General features: G+C 34.1%; 1 protein-coding gene across 7 annotated transcripts in view; it reads left to right on the plus strand.

Moving 5' to 3' along the window:
- LOC119633193 (platelet-derived growth factor receptor alpha) overlaps nt 1–18,697 on the plus strand; it is a 100,716-nt gene that overhangs the window by 72,361 nt on the left and 9,658 nt on the right. For 4 of the 7 annotated variants that reach the window (XM_038026578.1, XM_038026581.1, XM_038026579.1 and 1 more), the window contains 5 exons: nt 10,706–11,107; nt 11,178–11,305; nt 15,859–16,012; nt 16,675–16,968; nt 17,633–17,784. In XM_038026578.1, coding sequence (XP_037882506.1) covers nt 10,706–11,107; nt 11,178–11,305; nt 15,859–16,012; nt 16,675–16,968; nt 17,633–17,784 — 1,130 coding nt within the window. Of the gene's footprint in view, nt 1–10,705; nt 11,108–11,177; nt 11,306–15,858; nt 16,031–16,452; nt 16,567–16,674; nt 16,969–17,632; nt 17,785–18,697 lie in introns of all 7 variants that reach the window. The other 3 variants (XM_038026580.1, XM_038026584.1, XM_038026585.1) reach the window with 3 other exon arrangements.

The raw sequence follows: 18,697 nt of genomic DNA on the forward strand, positions 1-18,697 counted from the left end.
CTGATCCTGGAGACGAACAAAATTTTAGCCACAATCCTGCTACGTATACTACAGGTATGATAGATTGGAAGTACAATAAAAAATGTTCAAAGTTAAAATTTTGAATGTTAATTCCGTTCTTTGTGTTTCGAGTCTGTGAGAATGAGGATATGTTCCTCTTGTCTAGAAAAATTCTTATCCGAAGTAATAATACTGGGATAGCATCAGCGGCTATTCCAGACGTCCTTAACTTGGTGATTTATATTCCTTATTTCAATAAAAATCCTAATATGTCTTGATGTTCAAATTCAACTTCCTTTTATTAATTAACTAATGTTACTGAGGAACACAGTGCCTAAAAATTAAAATTAAGAAACCTATACTTAACTTAAATGACCTACGAAAGTATCCCCAATTCGGCACCTATAGCGTGCAATCCTAGCGAATGACGACGGACTTTATATTGGATGGTGGTGTGTTACCTCGTCGGCGGTTGGATCCGAAAGAAGGAAGTCATCTTCTTCTCCTCTATACTATTATTCGAATACGAATTGGCGTTGTCAATCGGGTTAAATAACTTCGTTGACATATTTCGAATGTGATATTCCCATCCCATTCCGTTCTTACTTATGCAGTTCTTAGTTATTACAGCATCTCTATCCTACTCGCAAGAAAGTAACAAACTGTTGCGATAAAGGAAAACGAGTGAAAGGTAATATATACTTTTCGTCTCTTAAATACGTAGGAATAACTTATAACAACGTGGAGGAGCAAAACAAGCTACGTGACTTCGATCCCTACAAGTCTGTCTGGCAGTATTTCTGTAATTTTTATTGACTGATTTTAAATTTGAATTGTTATTTGAATTGAATTACGAATGTTATGGCCGATTTTCGAGCGATCATTTTCATTAAAAATATTGAAATAACCTTCTTTTTTCTTCTTCTTTTCTTCAAATTTTTGAAAAAATGCCGCAACTCTCATTAGAAGTTGAGACATTTTCACAAACTTTTTAGCTGATGTATGCCAAAAATTGTGGTTTATAAGTAAAGACGATCAAGGAAAATGGCATTGCTTTCGAGAGCTACGACTGCTTCTTTTTTGGATTTGGAAAATTTTTTTTATTTACTTTAAAATATGAGGTAGCCCCACTTTTTGTTACACCGATCGATTCAGGAAGTGGTTCTGAAGCTTATCTGTCTGTCTGTCCATCTTGTATTTTTGTGCTCAGCCTAGAGTAGTATTCTGTATTAAAGTATTCTGATGAAATTTGGTGTGTCGACGTGCTTTGGCGCAAAAATCAAAAAGCCCCACTGGTTTTCCACGAGAAATCAAGCGTTCATCAAGTATAATACTTAGATATTTACTACATTGCCTAGTTTCTTCTTAAGGGCAAAATTTATATCAATTAATTTGCTGAAATATCAACAAAATAGAGAGAAACCTTCTTTTATGAGCTAGGTCAGTGGTAAGAACACTAGCCCTTTATTTTTTATAGCCTACCTCACTTGCGGTCCGAGGTATATTAAGTTTATGCGGACATTTCTTACACCCAGAAGGGCTTAAGATGGAAATTTGGTACACTGACATGCTTTGGCCCAAGATCGAAGCCTGTCGAAAATGGTTCAACACGGTTCACTTTCTCGACCATTTCCTATATAATGCCTTCTTTTTAAATGTCCTTATATGATTAACAATATTAAGTTAAGTGGCGTAGAGTGTTTAATGGTGGGCCATGAGCTATTGTAGCGTATTTACTTGTTTTATGTTATACTGTTTACGGCAATTGGTTTGTAATTTTGATCTACCTAAGAGGCCGGGTAGGCATAAGTTCTCAATTAGCAGCTCAATAGTCGAGGGTTCAAATCTCAATTACGTTCCATAAAGCCGATAACCTTAAATGTTTATCCTTTAAGACCTTGCTCTTTAAATTTATTTCTCCGGCTAAATAAATAATAATAACAATAATAGTTTTTATCTCTTATATCATATACACATTTAAAACGATTTATTTTTCTAAAAACTACAAAATGTTTCTAAAGTTTGTTGTTAGCCATTTGTTAGCAACAACGTATTTATGCCGCTAACAATGCCATCGATGTAACAAGCCGAGAAATTTTTGACTGACCTGTTATTTACCCAAATAATCATGGTTTAGTTCAAGCGAGATAGGCTCAATGGTTCTACAAATACTTACAAGCCAATGCGTCGTAGAGGTCAAACAAACAGCGAGATCATGGATTCTTAAAGTTATATGTGTTCATCCCAACTTTCACTGACTAAACTTTCTACACTAGTCTGTTCAAGAATATTCAATAGTCAAAACGAGGGACGATTTTGACTCCTCATAATATTTACATATGTTTTCGTTTACGTACCACAAAAATGTATTATTTTTGACATCTTCCGTCTTTTATGTGAACGCAACATAAATTCCAGTTAGCATCAATGGTTCACGCAATTGTTAAGCAAAGCGTTGGTTCGAACGGAGATTTGAAAAGCAAACTCTCGTCAAAAACAGAGGTGCTTGAAGGTATGCCATCCACAAATTGCTGGCCAGATGAAAAGAATGTATTTTCATACAAAAAGCCTGTATTTTCTATTTGAAAATACCTCGTAGCGTACTAATAGCGAAATAATCAAAGTGCATAGTTTAGGACGAATTGCTCGTATTGTAGGAAAATTATATGATAATTCTTCGTTAACGTAAGCAAAGATTCGCATATCAAAAATAATCTTTCTTTGGACTACATAAACATTTAAAAAAAGGATCTAAATATAAACAGACTGATTTTCAATGATGTCGGCATAAGCGCTTATATGAGAAAGCTACTGCCGAAGGGTTGATAACCAATGGATTTTAAGACCAGTAAATTGACTTATGTCGTTTACAATGTATCAAACGAAAAGAAATACAAACAAGTGAACATATAAAAGTAATAAAAAGTAAAGGGGGCCGCAGACTGGCTTTAAATATCCTGCACCATTGCGCTTAATGCGAATAACGACTTTCAGAATAAGATGTTAAGATGATGTGACGTAAATGTTTGAAAAAGCAGCCCGATCTGCTTCGTTTTTGATAGTGTTCGCCCCTGGGTCCAAACACGTCACTGTCCCAAATTTCATCAACATATCTCAGAAATCGCGATCTTCAGGTTGAATGCAAAGAAACAAGACAGATGGACAGACATGCTTAAACCACTCTAGAAAGTGATACCTAATTGATGGGTATAATAAATAGTAGGTTCAGCTTAAGTCCTTCTAGGTATTGCATACACACGCACAAAATATGTTTGAATACATATCTAGAACAATATACATTATAATCGAACTTTGTTGCTTTTTTTATAGCATTTTCGTTAATTAAATTTTTATTTTTTTTTAACTAAAAATGGAAATTTTTTTCTTTTTGATATTAAAAATGCATTTCTTCCAATTATATTTAAATTATAGTAATCGTAAAAGAAGAACGACACCAAATTCGCCAATTTTAACTCTTCACTGCGGTGCCATTTTGAATCACAATTTATTGTTCACCACATTTTTGAGAGAAAATCAATTAATTGATTATTTTGACATATACTACTCGCGGTACAGGAAGGTTTATTTTAATGCGGTGCATATGTTTCTCAAGAAATTGCATAAAATTGGAGATTTTTCTACGTTACCTAGAATGTAAACAGCGAGCTTAAAATTTAACCTATAGAAGCACAAAATATCCTACAGTTATAGGCAAAAAAAACCTTTATCGCATTGATATGTAGTAGAGTGAGGTAGGTAAGCAGTAAAATGAACATTTGTTTAGCTTCGGAAAAACTTTTATTGTCCTTAAGAATGATTTGTTTCAGGATCGCTGTCCCTTTGGGGAAATCTATATCAACTTTCACAACACTATGTTTCTACAGCATGATAGTAGAACTTGTGATCGGCGACGTATTTCTGTTTTAGGTTAATATTACAAAATTCATGCCTCAACATTTTAAATGCTTACAAAGTTCCTTCATTGCGTCAATGTTTTGGAGATCGCATCGTTAAAATGACGCAAGGTTTAAAAAAATTATTTCTTTTATTTCTCTATAAATATCTTGAAAATATACATCTTGAGGTCAATCGTTTCATGACATCTCTATTCTTCCGCAGTCTTTTAGGTTCGGTCGATTTTTTTAGGTTGATTGTCTTTTTTTATTGGCAATGGCACATTTCCTGATTGACAAATTGAAAAGAGTCCAAAGGCAGAGGAAATAGGTAATCGGTTTCAAATTTCACAAAAGCATTGGAAGTTCTAGCGCAGAGGGCGGTATTGAAAATGGAACAAATCGGTCACAAAATGCGCCTTAGGTACAATACAAAGCGAGAACGCCTCTGTTTTTAAAGACAACAAATAAAAAAAATTATGCCCGTCCGTGACATAATCGTTAATGCCCACCGCCTTTATTCTAAAAAAAGAAGAGACGAAAAAACTAAATTTCCATTTTCTGTAATACGCAGTGGACGGATATCATTTGTTCGCTTTTTGGTAGAATATTCCTTTCAATTTTTTAAAAGATTTTTCAATTTATCTTGCCTTATCCTGGCTGTTGCCTATAACTGACTTCCAAACATTTCTAACCTTTCTGTCAAATTTGAAGCTGATATCTTCACCTTTGCGACCAGGAAAATTTTTATCGCGAAATTCACATAGCAACTGTACCTAAATCTATTCAGAATTTGATGGTTGTCGAAATTGTATACACTGCGTACCTCGTCCTCTCCCCAGACTGTTCTGTCGGCAGTTTTGGTTTTGGTTTTTATTCGTCGCTTATAAATTAGGACAGAGCCAACGTTAGGCATTTGCACGTTTGTTTTAGAACTGATCCTACAACAATTTTAAGACCGATTAGAAGAAATCAACCACGCCCATCCAATCTTGCATAGCATTAATACATCATTTTCTTTGGAAATAGATAGAGTATAGAAGTTTCAGCTACAGCTAAATATAATATTCTCACCTGATTATTGTAATTTTAGCTGACCTTTGCAAGTATACTTACCGAATATTCCGTCAATATTGACTGTCAATTTCAAATGCTATTGGTCGCTTATTTCGGGTTTTGGTGAATCACCTTTATAATCGAAGTTCAGCTGCAGTCGGATGAACTAAGAGTGTAAGTGACAAGTCCGAACTTTCTCTCTTAATTTTCCCGAACACGAGCTTTCTAACAGCAGGCCACAGAAAAGAATGTATATAGTCAATGGCTAACGCAAATGAAAGGATAAATGTAGTACTTTCCATACCACACCTTTTGATTGCTAGAGTAGGAAGAAAAATGAAATATTTCCGAGCGTAGTACTTGCTTATGAAAAATTACTTAATCATCAGCAAATTCCACTCGCTTAACCTATTACATATCATTATTAGAACAGTTTTATTGATATCAAGCGAACCCATAGTAAATGCAATTGTAAATATATAGAAATGGTCTCAAGAAAAAAGGAAATTTCATCTTTATTCCTTTAAATGCCAAATCCGCACTTATTTAATTACCATTTTGATACTACAAGGCATCAAGTAGAAAACGAAATTCCTATGTTATACGAAAACTCCACTTATCGTGTTTTAGAATATAATTCATTGACGCTTTTTGTACCCCTCACGGAAGAATGAATGAAGGAAAACGTTTGCAACGTCTAGAAGGAAGTTTCAAAGAGCTCATAGAATATAAATATTCTTTATCAGCATTTAATTCTAAACCGATTTGTGCATATCTGTCTGTGTAAAGTCTATTGTAGACACTCCCCTGGCCTCGAAAATTAAGCTATCGACTTCAAACTTATCGGAAGCATTGAAAGTTCTGGCGTGTAGGTTGACATTGAAAATGGGTCAAGTTGGTCGAAGGACATGCTAACAATACCACGTAAACTGAGAACATCTCTGTTTTTCAGATGGAATCCCATCCAATATTATAGAGTGTACAAATTTAGAGTCTTTTGCTACGGTGATGGGTATAGAAGATTCAATCGCGACCGAATTTTTACTTGTTGTGATGTTTGGCGATTTTAACTCTTAAAAACTTTCTAAAACAAATCCGTATACATATGTAGTTGGCATAATTTTTTTAGTGATATATGAATCATAAAATATAATGTTGCCTAGAATGCGTTACGCATAAAAAGAAACTTTACTGTTTTAAACATTAAATATTTTCAACACGTCCCAATTTATGGATTATCTATGTGGTTGAATCTTTTTTGGTAACATAGTCAACGTATTCAATGTTTACATTGCAGTCATTGCCCATAAACGCGAATTTACGCGAACTCAAGTATACACACATACTTAATTTACAAGCATATATATATAACAATGCATAAATGCTTTGCAAACAGATGAATAAAATTTGTAAATATCAGCGTGCGAAGTAGTTCGGAAAATGCGTTTTAATAGAAATATAATTCGCACACAAATATGAATCGAATGATTGAAATGAATAATTGCTCCCACCTTCGAGTTAACTTTTCTAACTCTTCATGCTAAACTTTCTTTAAGGCAAACGTAGTGTTTGAACATTGAACACGTACAGGAGTCGTCTGTCCACCTTGGCAGCAGTTGATAGCTCACTTCGTTGGCGGTCATCGCTATTCATATCGTATCTTATCATATGCCAATCGAGTTTGAAGTGAAAAATTGTGTCAGTCTCATTTAAAACCAGTGGCTAACTGGCTGACTAACTGACTGACTGATCACGATCATATAACATTTCAGTGAAGCCTCTGCCTGTTTGTTGACTTTTTTTTCGGCTTACAATTCAATTATCATGTAACTCTGCTCTGTCTATTTTGGACTTTGATCCCTATCGGCAAAGCAACACTGAAGAGAAACAAAAATATTCATTTTTCTGCTTTTCTTTTATGGGTTTTATTTTGCATATCTTGAAATGTTGTAGAAATTTTTCATAAAATACTTTCATTCGTGCTTTACATTTTTAACGTTTTGCTTCTTTTCTTTTTTAAATTGGAACAGTGTTTGTATTGTTTTTCAATAATTCCAATGTGTTGAGTGCATTTCAATAATAAAAAGATCAACAGAAACTTATTTTATAATAGAAAGAATGATTGTTGCTGCTGTTGTTAGTGTAGTGATGCCATTATTTATATTTTTCTTTATTCCACGATTCTTTAATAATTTATTCCGTACAGAGCGGTATCGCATATTTTTAAAACTTCATAGATGTACACATAAGTTCGTACATGCATTCACTATTAAATGTATAAAATAAAATGATTCAATTATGCTTGAAAGCATTCGACATTATGGCTTAACATGTTCGCTTCAAGTGGAAATGAAAAAAAACTAACGCCCGCAATATTATAATACTTGAATTTTTTCTTAATCGTAGGCTTACTTACTAAAGAATTTGTCGCAATTGTTATCGAAAGGACCGAATGATATTCAGATGAATTTGTTTAATAAATTATGTCTTACGGAGTCTCTCTTATGTGTTATATAATCCTATATGCAACGAGCGTAATAAGAACTAAATGCTCTAATGAATATATATATGTATATGTACATATTCGTTCAGGCACGAAAGATCACCACAATTACCGCAAGGAGTTCTTACTCATACTTTTGCGAGCATAGTTGGTAGATAAAAAGCGACCATTCAGTGCGACTAGACTTAAACTGCACTTATATAGGCCGCCGACTTCTGCATTCTTCTCATTACTATGTCCTTTGATTTTAAAGATTTTCACAAGTTAGCCTTGAAGATGAACAGGCTTCTGTCATAATGTTAGAGAGTGAAGCAATGTAGACAACGTCAAAAGGTCTGTGCTTGCTAATCAGGGCTATGTGTTTATATGCGTTGATTACTTCACGAAGTCGTCTTCGATAAGTAGAGCCGTCTTCGAATAAGTAGAGCCCGGAATTTAGACCGAAAACTATCGATTTAAAAAATGTTTGGACGGTTTTCCTTCGTTTGGGCAACAATCATACAACACCCGCCATTAAACACTCGAAGAAATAAAATCATTAAGTCAATGAAACTGGCACCACAAAGGAACCAGTCATCGACTTGCTGAACCTTTCGCAAAATCAAGAGACGATAGGCAGACGGATTAATCGCGCATGCAGGCACTGTGATCACAGTAACATAGTTTCGGAATCGTCAGGAACAGGAATGCATACACCATAGGGAGAAAAAGAGATGGAAAAGCTTTCTGCGAAAAGCTTAAGTGCACACAGTATAAAATCTTTTCCTATATAATAGAGACAAGCCTTTCTAATACATCGAACTGCTAATCCAGAAAAGAAAATTTTCTTTTTCTTTCGTCAGACAGTTAGCGTTGCAAGCTGATCATTTATCTCTGTTGTGAGATCATCTTTCTTTTAACGAAATATGCGGACAGATTTATTGTCTTCTTGGTTTATTAACATGGATCAAATTTGTTCCAATATCCGTGTTTCCTTACAATTATACCACTTAAGCAACGAGTTGCTTTTAATAAAACACATGCCGTTTAAAATGACCCATAGGTTGAGTGAACAAAGAGAGATGATGTAAGATCTTAATAAAGCTCGTCTTACGTTCGAAAGTAATGTTGTCGTTGAGTTCCTTAAAGGTGGGAGGATCTTTCTAAATTTATTCAAAAAAATTTATTGATACTTAGTACGAGCGAGTATAAAAATGTTAAAGTAAGAAAAAGGTAGAAAAGATTCGTCTGAATTTTTAAGACAAAATCGATGCAAAAACAATTCCTGCTTTTTGCATTAAGGAATTTGCCATGGAACCTCCTTGAAACTCTGCCGCCATATGAACACAGATTACTACTGATATCATTACCCACTCTGGAGAAACGTCGTTTTATAGTTAGGATTGGGTGAAATTGATTAATGGAGTTATCCACTCGAAAACTCTGTTGAGTGAAACCTACATTAATGCTCCCGTTTGATCCTCTAAAAGCTATCAGTTGTTAATGCTCAGCCAATGTAAAAGCGATTGTGACTTATTTATCCCACTTAGGGTGCTTAGCAGTAATTGAAACGAGACTCACGGCCTGATGAATAAATCTGATTCTATTCTTAGTATTAAATCAACTGCTCCACGGGCTCGTATATTGTCAATGTCATACCTTGGCGATAATAATCGATAAACGAGTGAGTGGTCTATTGGTAAGCGTTGTATTACTAAAGTCTCACAACTTGGTGAAAAGAGCCCCAGGATGGTGCTTATGTTTTGTTTAATTGCATTTTATAGAACCATGTGTTCATAGATAGAAATTTAACTACTTTGGGTTAAGTTTTGTGGTGTTAGAATGTTGCACTATCGTCGCTTGCTCAACTGTTCATTAATAGCCCGATATAGGTGATATATAAGCAATTGAATTGAAAATGGATAATAAATAAATGAAATGCATGCGCGGCACGTCGACGAGAAAAAGCGTTTACTTCCTGACCTTGCTTAATACGCTTGAAATTTTTCCCTTGAAACAACGAACCGAACACTTCTTGAGAATACGACTAGAAATCTAGAAAGCATGCAACTTTTTTTTTTAAGTTAGGCTCGAACGAATTAATTCTACCGTACACCATTTGTGGCACAAGGATGTACCACATTTGTGCGAACGTATGCATGACACAAAAGGACTTTGGATGGACCCACCTTCTATTATACCGCTCGAATCGAAAACACTTTCTACATCGACTGAAGCTTCTCTCTCCGTCTTGTTTTTTCTGTTGTATTACCTAAGAACAACGCCAGCAATAGGCGTCAGAATGGGCTATCAACAGAAGATTACAAATTGCTTCGTGTTGACAGAAGCCCTCAGTTTACAATTGGTTTAATATCTCAAAACACCTCCAATTCGTCTTCAGAAAATAGACTTTTTAATGATTTAGTATTAGTTACTCAAAGAGCACTAGTTACTCGCTCACAGAAAGACAGTAACTTACCACGCACTTGGAAGTGGAAAAGGACAAGGAATTAATCGACTGACCGTAGCCAACTTTCTATTACTATTGCACTATTCTTGCCATAGCCATAACAGCTAAATCGCCTAATATTCTCTTAGTGACCTAAAGTATTTATACTTTATGGCTAATAAAGTCAACTTGAAATTATAAAGTTTAGAGCAAATGTTTCAAATTTGTTAACTAATGATTTCTTCTCTTTCGTTTTCAAATATTATTGAAATATTCTCATTCGACGTTATGAACGTTATAGTGCATTATGAAATTAAAAGTATGTGCTTTCAAATTCTCTTTTGTAAGAAGAAAACTTAAGATCATTGAAACTTAAGTCTGAAAAAAAAAAATAAGTAAATGAAAACAAAGAAAAAATGTATAAACAAATGATTGATAGGCCGGTTTATAGTAAATATAAAAGTCTAGAATACACTTTGCACTAGACTGCGATTTCAAAATAACAATAAAAAAAATATTAAAAAAAAAAACGAATTATAACAAATTTGTAGTAAATGAAAGGAAAAACCTAGTACAAGCATCTTGAGTACAAAACGCCGCCAGACAGTTGCACATATGTACGCCAATAAATGAAATACAAGAAAAGAAAGTTTTCAAAACAAAGAAAAGACTTCGATGTATTTATTATAAGCTTGCAATTATTGTACTTCAGCCAGGCTATCTCTTACATTTGATTATTTATGAGCTTCGCTTTAAAATCTGTTGTTTATTTTTCTCCTTTTATTTATTTATTTTTTCTTTTTTTTTTTTTTTAATTTTTTGTAGTACCACATCCAAGACCGCAGTTATCAAACAGTATTAGCAAGGGCAATGATTATGATGCAAATGTTGCGGTAGCACTGGGCGCTCCTCTACTAATACCGCTTATGGATGAATTAATTTTAGAGGTAAATAGCGATTTTACGCTAAAGTGTGAAGATAGTGAACCGATTATATGGAAATATCCGATGGAAGCCACTGTCGATGAAATTCAACATAAAACCGAAGATAAAAGTCGCCCATTTGGCAGCACACTAACACTGCTCGATGTCAATTATGTATTTGTTGGCAATTATTATTGCATAAAGGCAAAGAGCTTAACTAAAGATGTTCAGGGAATGGAGGATGCTGAGCTAACTGACTTGTCAAATAGTAACTTAGCTTCATCGATATACATTTATGTAAATGGTAAGGATAAGCGTTTTACTCGCTCTCATATAGTAAAGAATCTTTTCTAATATTTTTCTTAACCTTGCAGATACTGAGAATTTCCTCGCTCCTATGCTATTTCCCGTTATACATGTTATGCAATTTCAAGATGCTGTCATACCTTGTAAACCCAGCATGCCCAATGTCGATGTTCTACTGACCACACCCACTGGCAAGGTAATATAAAATATATAGTAATTGCAATTTCATCTAATTTAATATCATTTATCGATCACTCACTCTATTGAATTTAATGAAAACGCTTAACATCTACTTTACTTTCATATTGCTTATTATCATCATTTCTTTTCGTTTATATCTTTAGGATTCGTTTGACGTTTCCTCTAATACCTCAATCACAATTAGCACTTCGAATATTACGTATTTAAGCAAAGACTATCCACCCGATCTTTTATTCGATGGTATTAGTTATAATCCCAAGTTGGGCTTTATTATGCATCGTCTGGCAAAGAGTTTGCATTGGTTTAATTGTATCGGTCAACTTGGGGAACAAAGCAGCATTAATAGTTTTTCAATTTCCATATCGCGTATGTTTTCGTTTCTTACAATTCTTCTTAGTCTCCTTCTATTATAAAGTATGAGAGTAGTTTGATTATATACAAAATATTTATATGCAAAATAATAAGAGTACAAATAAGTTTTAAAGGATTTCTTATGAAGTTTGGACCCAAATATTATATACATTCGATACTCAAAGTTTTTCTCATCGCTATTCATTACTCTTCTCGAGCTTTCTACCAATATACGAATTTCGCATTAAACCGACGAGCATATTTTCTCATTAGAGGTAATCGAAAGATCGATTCATTTTTTGCATGCAAACCTGAGAGTTCTCCTTAAAAAGGCCATAGGTCATTAAGTGACCATAAGTCAGACAAGTGACAGTCAGAAGGATCAATGTTTGTAGAATGACGTGAAATGTCCCACTTGCAAGATGCATTCTGACCTGCATTGCAACATATAGTTGACAATTGCCCTATAACAAAATTGTTATTTTGCGTTCATATACCGTCAACTTTTTCTTTAATGCTTGGCTCAATTGCACCTACCATAATGGTTAGGTGTCTCCGGTAATGGTTTGATACAGTTTTAACAGCCATGATACATCGAGTTGTTAACAGAAAACACCATGAATATATCGCCACATGCCTCCTTACAATCTCAATTTTCTGAGTTCCCTTCTCTTAATCAAGTACGAATTGTTAGAAAAAAACCTACTTTATCTTTGAAGCAGATGTTGGCAGTTTCTTAGCTTTAACACTTAATTTTCTCGCTTTTGGTGTCTTCCTCTATTTTTAAGCAAACGAATGAAATAGATTCGCCAGTCAGTCCCAAAAATTGTAGAAATTGTTCGTGACCAGCTTTTCAATACTGCCTTGTCCAAATTGATATTAGCGTCCCGCATGAGCCCCACACCACGATCGATGATCTTGAGCTGATTTTTTCTTCCGAAGGATTTAGGCAAATAAAACTTCCGTTTCGTGACCACAAACGTCGGCTGACTTCAAATTCCATAAATCTGTCGTCTCAATATGTAGGTGTTTAGGCTATATGGCCCCAAAATTAATAACGGCCTGCATTATAAATCCTTTAAAGCTTACGTGTGACTCTAATGTATTAAACCATTTAAACCTTTTAAATATTAATCCTTAACATATGTATATGTACATATATATGCACATACATATATATGAAAAATATGTAAATAATTGATTATAATTTTTTTTTTATATGTCAAAAATGTATATGTTAGGCTGCCAAGCTATGGCGTCACCAAAGTATTATTCTGCGAATTTGTTATTACCTTTACGTCATGGTTAGAGTAAAATAAATTTTCATCGCTTAACATAGTATGATGTTGCACGAGAGAAACTTTGTCTATTTTTGACAAAGGCATTTCTCGTTTCGATTCTAACCTAAATGCTGTTCAGCATGTGATCTAGTTTTTCGCAATCAATAAACTTATGAATTTACTAAAATTCTTCTTCCTAACGATACATACTTATTGTACTTATTATTATAGTGCACACAAAATATAAGTGAAGAATCCTTTCATATCGCTCGTTTCCTATAATCCGAAAACCAATACTTTTATTGGATCGAAAAGAAAAGTTTTAGTGCGGCAACACTTGTACAAAATTCGCGTTCATTCGTAATCGTAGCCCTATGACGATTTCGGAATAGCATTTACGTTAATAAGTGCTAACGTGAGTTCCTGTCGATTGGAACTACTTTCCGAAGTATCCAAATATGTTATTTTCGAAACTATTGATAAAAATCACTTAAAGCGTTGATTGCGAGTATGTTTTTCTCTGTATGTATGTTTTAATCTGCTGTCTTCAATTGTACAACATGCATCAGATTGCACCTTTTTTTCACTGAATAAATGAACGGACGAACTGAGAGATGAATATAATTACATGTCAATTAAATATTAAAAATTATACTTTATGTGACCATTTAAACCTATAACGGTAGCTAACATATGCCTATTCTTCGCTAATCTTAAATGCCGGAGTCTTTTCTTAGCTGTGAGAGTTTCCCCAGGGCTACCGACCACTCTTTAGAAGCAGTCAAAAATCGATAAATATATCTTGGATTCCCAATAAGAGAGATGATACTGTTCAGATTGCGGTCGGAACAAAGGCTAGTCGGAAAAATAAACGCCTGGCGAATATACGACGGACAAGACAAGCAAACAGTTTTGGGAAGTGATCAAACCACGGGATATGCTTTCGGAACATTTGATAAGTAATTCTAAAAACCTGCTGGACCGGTTTGTCAGTTGAATGTTGAAAAAAACTTTTAAGTTCAATTTGCCACGAAACTATTGACCTCACCTATTTTAACTTGACTTGCTAGTTTTCTGAAGGGGGCACTAAGGCGCACTTGAAAGGCTCCCTTCCACAACCTTTTTCGCTAAAGTAGAGCTTCGGAGCCATATAATTTCTATTCAGAGACCATAGTCCTAGGTGCTAGTCTTAAAATGTATTTTTTGATCTAAACAAATTGTAATAATAACAACAATATTTCTTTTTAAAACCTGAACTCGAAAAAAAATTTGGCATTGATTATGCTTCGCTTGAAATTCTCAAGTCTACCATATTTAATCATTGGTAAATACGAGCTTTCCCCGCCTTTGCGAATGAACGCAATTTTCCTCTCCAGTCTTACATTCAGTCAATACTTGTTTACATGCCTTAGTGCGAATCTGATTGTCAGCAGTGTTGATAACAACAAGTGAACGTTTAGAAAAAATTCAAACTGAAGTCCACACTGCCGTCAAAAACATAGGATGACCAGAATAACGCGACTATTTAGATAGTTGACTGAATTCATTGATCATCCTGTGTCTTTAGAAATCCCATATTTCTAAATATAATCCGGCCCATTTTTATCGCCAATTTGGAAAAATCTATTAGAGATCGGGATATAAAAACCATTCTTAAAAATTAGAAGAACAAACAAAAATAGATTTATTTAAAGTTATTTGTGTAGTTTTCGGCAAGGATTTTATCCTTTTTTACACCATGATGCTAGAAGAGAAAAGTTAGGGATTGTGTACATCATAGGGCAAGTAAAAAAGCTCTGTCAACAGATAGTTTTAGAGTGTAGAGTATTGGCGACACTAACCCTTTGTGAAAGACGTCTGAATGCAACTTTTGTTAACTCAGTTGAAATGTCAATGGAATTCTTAAATCTATTAAAAAAGGTCGCAAACATTTCAACCGCATTTTACAATTAGACGAAAAGCTGCTTTGCGTCATTTGCATGAATCAACATTAAAATAATTGAATGGATCGAATTTATATCTACGAGCTATTGCTGAGTTGAGGCAAAATTAAGCGATTTTGTTAATAACGTTGAAGAGCAATGCAAAGCGGGTCACATATCAGGACCATGTCGGACAAAAAGGCATGATTCAAAATAGATGAAGGAGCTGTACCAAAACCGGGATGGGAAACTCAAGCAAAGCGTGTAATTTGGGTAAATCGTCCAGAAGAGATTAATAGAAAAGAACGACCAGCAGTCGGCTACCGTCATAGCGTCACAAACATCTTTAGTGGCTTCTTTCGCTCAGCGCATACCATTTCTTTCGTTCTTCGCAGGACTTTATGAAATAAAACTAACTTTAAAAGAGGTCTATAAAAATTGCCTGGTCGACTTTTTCGTCCTTAAACCTACGAAGTTCCAAGCCGTCACTCAATAAATTCGTAGGATAACATATAGATGTCGTCGTTATCAATGCAAACATACAATTTTGACATAGCACTAACCTTGAAACGAAATGTACCGAATTTCATGACAATGTTGGTACTATCTAATAGTCTTCCTACATCTGTATGTCTTTCTACGAACTTATGGAATGACATGTTATAATGACGGCATAAGGATTTTAAAATTTATCGGTATTCGACTTCATAAAGCTTATTTAAACTACAGGAAATATGATGAATTTCATAAGCTCTGCCCTTTACCGAACATTTATATATATATCTATACGTAGGTATTTAACTTCGAAGCCGGTGTGGGCTATTCACAAACTATAAGTCCATTGCCTAAAACCATAATGATTTTTTGAAAGCCCTTTCTTCATTTATGATTTCACATTTTACACGCATCACACAGCCTGCACTTTTGTATAAAAATTTCTATTGTAATTAATATTTTTTATATAAAAATTTCTATTTTAAAAATTTGAACTTTAGACTCTAGCGAGTGACAGTCCAGTGCGTTATAATCCACGATTGGGTTTTGTTATTGAATTGCGTAACTTTCAAGAAAGTGGCCTTTACGTTTGCCGTCCAAAGATACCGCCGTTAACTAACGAGGAGGAATCAACGGAAATTGAACTTATACTTGGTAACCAAATCATTGATAGTGAGTTTTGCACCCCAGTTTTGTGCTTGTTTTCTGTCCTCCCTTTTGTTTAAGTTTTGTTTTTGAACTCTGGTCTCTCTTACAAAAAGTTATTTATCTATGTAAAATAATGGCATTTTGAGGTTATGTAGTACACCACCACAAAGCAAAACAATGCAATTTAGAAAACGATAAATAATGGTTTGTTTTCCCAAATTATTAAAATGAGATTAATTAAACAACTTTCTTTAAGATCAATGATTATACTGATAATAAACATAAAATAATAGGGTAAAGGTTTTAATTAACTATCTGTTCGCCTAAACACATTTTTTAAAAATTTACAATTTCTTTTATTCTGTGCTTTCTTTTTCTCTTTCCCTTATAAAACAAAAAAAAAAAAAAATTGTAAAACAAAATTATTTCTTTTAAATTATAAAAAGACTCGTCAGATTATACACAATTGGATACTAGCTTTAGCGGTGATGTGGATTCTTCTACCGTTCCATCACCAACAACACCATCACCACCTGCTGCCAACAGCAGAACAATATCAAGTTCAGTAACTAACCATGTTGTTAATGTAACTAACCGCACTATTGTTAATATAACAAATATGGGTGATCAGGTTTTATCTAATAACTTAATAACTCTAATTGGTGAAGATGTAAAATCATCGTCTTTAAATGCGCTTTCGGGTGTTGGTTATCATTACAACGGTGATGAATTTCATCTTCATACTACCACGGTTAACTCCAACAAAGTCAATTATGATGACGAAGATATTAGTGTCTATCATGACGACGACAATGATGATAAGGAGGACAACGAGATTGAGTTAGCATATGAGATTGAAAAAGTTTCTGAATTACAAGTAATGCCTATACATTTTCGGTTTGATCGTGATGTGCAAACAACAACACGTCGTTCGTCCTCTCATCATCTTAGTACCCGTCGCCGTAAGTGTTGCTGTTCACTCTTCTAACCAGTGTGTTTTTGTTTCTCTCCCACAAATCTTGTCAATGTTATTTGGTTTGTTTTTTTTTTTTTTCAATTTTTTGAAGAGCATGTCACATCTTTATTTATTTACTTATTCTTGGTAATGGAGAAATTTTCCTTAAAAAAAACTTTTGATACAAACAAGCTTTCGCAGCCGAACTTTCGCAAGCGTAGCCGAAAGTTTTGCTTTATCAATTACAAAACAATTTTAAGGAATGCTGTAAATATATATATATATATATATTTTTTTTTTTTCATTTATTTTTCATTTCTTAAATTTGTAAGTGATTATATTCATATATATATATATATGTATACATCGCTTATATTTTGTAAATGTGTTTTTTTATAATTAAAAAGTTATTCAATTTAATCATATAATCTTCGAGTTAATAGACACTTGAAAGCTTCCTATTTGTACATAATTTTATACTATATGTAAACACCTCTTCATTTATATGTTTTGTGTCATACGCATGCTTCAGTTTCCGTAATCATCATGCATGTTAAAAAAAGAAGCTCCCCATGTAGTCTGGCTTTTATTTGAGTAAAATGTTGAAGAGCTTCATGAATTTGTTTAAGAATTAACTAATTCCCTTTATTACATATGGATTGACTATACAGCGTATACAACACATGTGGATAAACCGAATGTAACTTCAACGGCTAAACATCATGCCTATGAAGGCGATACTTTTCAATTGAAATGCGAAACTAAAATAGCTCATGATGTTCGCTATAAAATTGAATGGATTATGCCTGTAGGTGTAGATAAGGTAAGCTATCTTTTTAAAAAGAAAAAAGTGCAAAACTTATACTTAGCCCCTTCAGTATACATTAAAACTGCAAAACCTTTTATCAAATGGGAGACCCATCACGATCTTCGGACACCTCGCAGACCATTACCAAACAGAACATACATGTCCTTACTGCGAAGACTATGACAAAGCTTACATAACTAACCGGATGGACGTGCTATTATGCCCGAGACTTGTCTATATACTATCCTACCTATGATTGGACCAAATTTGTAACGGAAACTCTGATTACTACCGATCTGGATGGCTTACAAGAACAAGTGTCGGCAGCCTCAGCTTTCGCAAACCTAGGCCAACCTATAGGTTTTTCAAAAATAATATAATGCCAACCTCATAGACCTCTTGAGACTCTTTCCAATCATTCAGCTTACATAAAAAGAGTAGCTCAACATGGGCCAGTTGGTCCATGGTTACGATTTTTATTCAATTATTTCATCTGACCTTTAGAAATATCCGTAGTACATGGTTGCAGATCAATATTTCTTGTAGACTGCAATAATTAGTACTTTGTCAATGCACATTTATAGAAGCCTCAAAACCATATTTCAGTGCAGTTACAAGGAGTGCTCAAAGCGCAAATGTATATTTGAGTTTTAGACCAAGTTCTACTATGAATAGTTGGCTGTAAGTTTATGGACGAGAAAGTCTTAGCCATCAACTGAGAATATATTTAGTACATCGTTCAATAATTACCGGCATTAGACAACTTTTGGGCAAAAGTCGACGTTACTCAGCAACAAAGCCTTCTTCGAGAATAGAATAGACACAAAATATATCTAATTTTTTCACTACCTAAAGTTCCACGCACAAAAGTGAATGCTCTACCTTTTGATAACTTTAGAATGTTAGTTACCACTTGCAGATTCCGCAA

This window comes from Glossina fuscipes, unplaced genomic scaffold, assembly GCF_014805625.2.
Source record: "Glossina fuscipes isolate IAEA_lab_2018 unplaced genomic scaffold, Yale_Gfus_2 2, whole genome shotgun sequence".
NCBI lineage: Eukaryota > Metazoa > Arthropoda > Insecta > Diptera > Glossinidae > Glossina > Glossina fuscipes.